The sequence below is a fragment of the Austrofundulus limnaeus genome, unplaced genomic scaffold, assembly GCF_001266775.1.
Source record: "Austrofundulus limnaeus strain Quisiro unplaced genomic scaffold, Austrofundulus_limnaeus-1.0 Scaffold3186, whole genome shotgun sequence".
Classification (NCBI taxonomy): Eukaryota; Metazoa; Chordata; class Actinopteri; order Cyprinodontiformes; family Rivulidae; genus Austrofundulus; species Austrofundulus limnaeus.
The window spans coordinates 6,488-7,288 of NW_013955588.1; the positions used below are offsets into that span (position 1 = coordinate 6,488).

Below are 801 nucleotides of genomic sequence, written 5' to 3' on the forward strand. Positions count from 1 at the left end.
TTATATAATTTAAATGTTTATATATAAAAACTTTAAATGTCTTTTCTTATCAGTTGTATTTTGGTAACTTGAGTAAATAAAGACAAAGAACAGAAGGATAACTGTACCTGTCACAAACTGCTGATATTTCTGATTTAGTTCCTTTTCCACAGATTTATAAATGGTTTAAATCCAAAAGTTGTTTTTGAAGTTGTGTGTGTGTTTGTCCTGAGAGTGTTGAGCTGCTAGAAATGATTTCCATAGATGTGAGGCTTTGCATCGTCAGCTGATCCTCCAGAGAACTGAGAAGGTTTATAGTCCTGTGAGTTCAAGCCTGCAGGACTCAGATCTGTCAGTCAACACAGCAGAAACAACAAGCACCATGACTCTCATCACCATCCTCATCTGGACTCTGCTCTGCTGCTGCTTCACAGGTTCATTCACTCACAGACATTTCTAACATCAGGAGCTGACTTTTCTCTCATTTCTCTTTGCTAATAATCAATGATTTGTTTCTGTCTGCAGGATGCAGCGCTCAGGTGACTGTGGATCAACCTGCAGTACAGACATTTACTGCAGGAGACACTGTTATTCTGACATGTGCTACAAATCCTGATGTTGGCAGATGGGATGATGATGATGAAGCTATGTTCTGGTATCAGCAGAAACCAGGACAGCCTCCAAAGCTCCTTGTATATCATGTTAAAAAGCTTGAATCAGGAACTCCAGCGCGGTTTAGTGGCAGTGGAAGCGGCTCTGATTTCTCTTTGACCATCAGTGGAGTTCAGGCTGAAGATGCTGCAGTTTATTACTGTCAGAGTT

At 40.4% G+C, this 801-nt stretch overlaps 1 gene segment (V, D, J or C); it reads left to right on the forward strand.

The window, feature by feature from the left end:
* Window positions 1–69: 69 nt before the first annotated feature.
* On the forward strand, window positions 70–797 carry LOC106511760 (Ig kappa chain V region 3381-like; the record flags this gene model as incomplete). The annotated part of the segment is given in 2 exon segments: window positions 70–413; window positions 505–797. Coding segments are annotated over 2 exon segments (345 nt in total), but the record flags the coding sequence as incomplete, so codon positions are not given.
* Window positions 798–801: the final 4 nt, after the last annotated feature.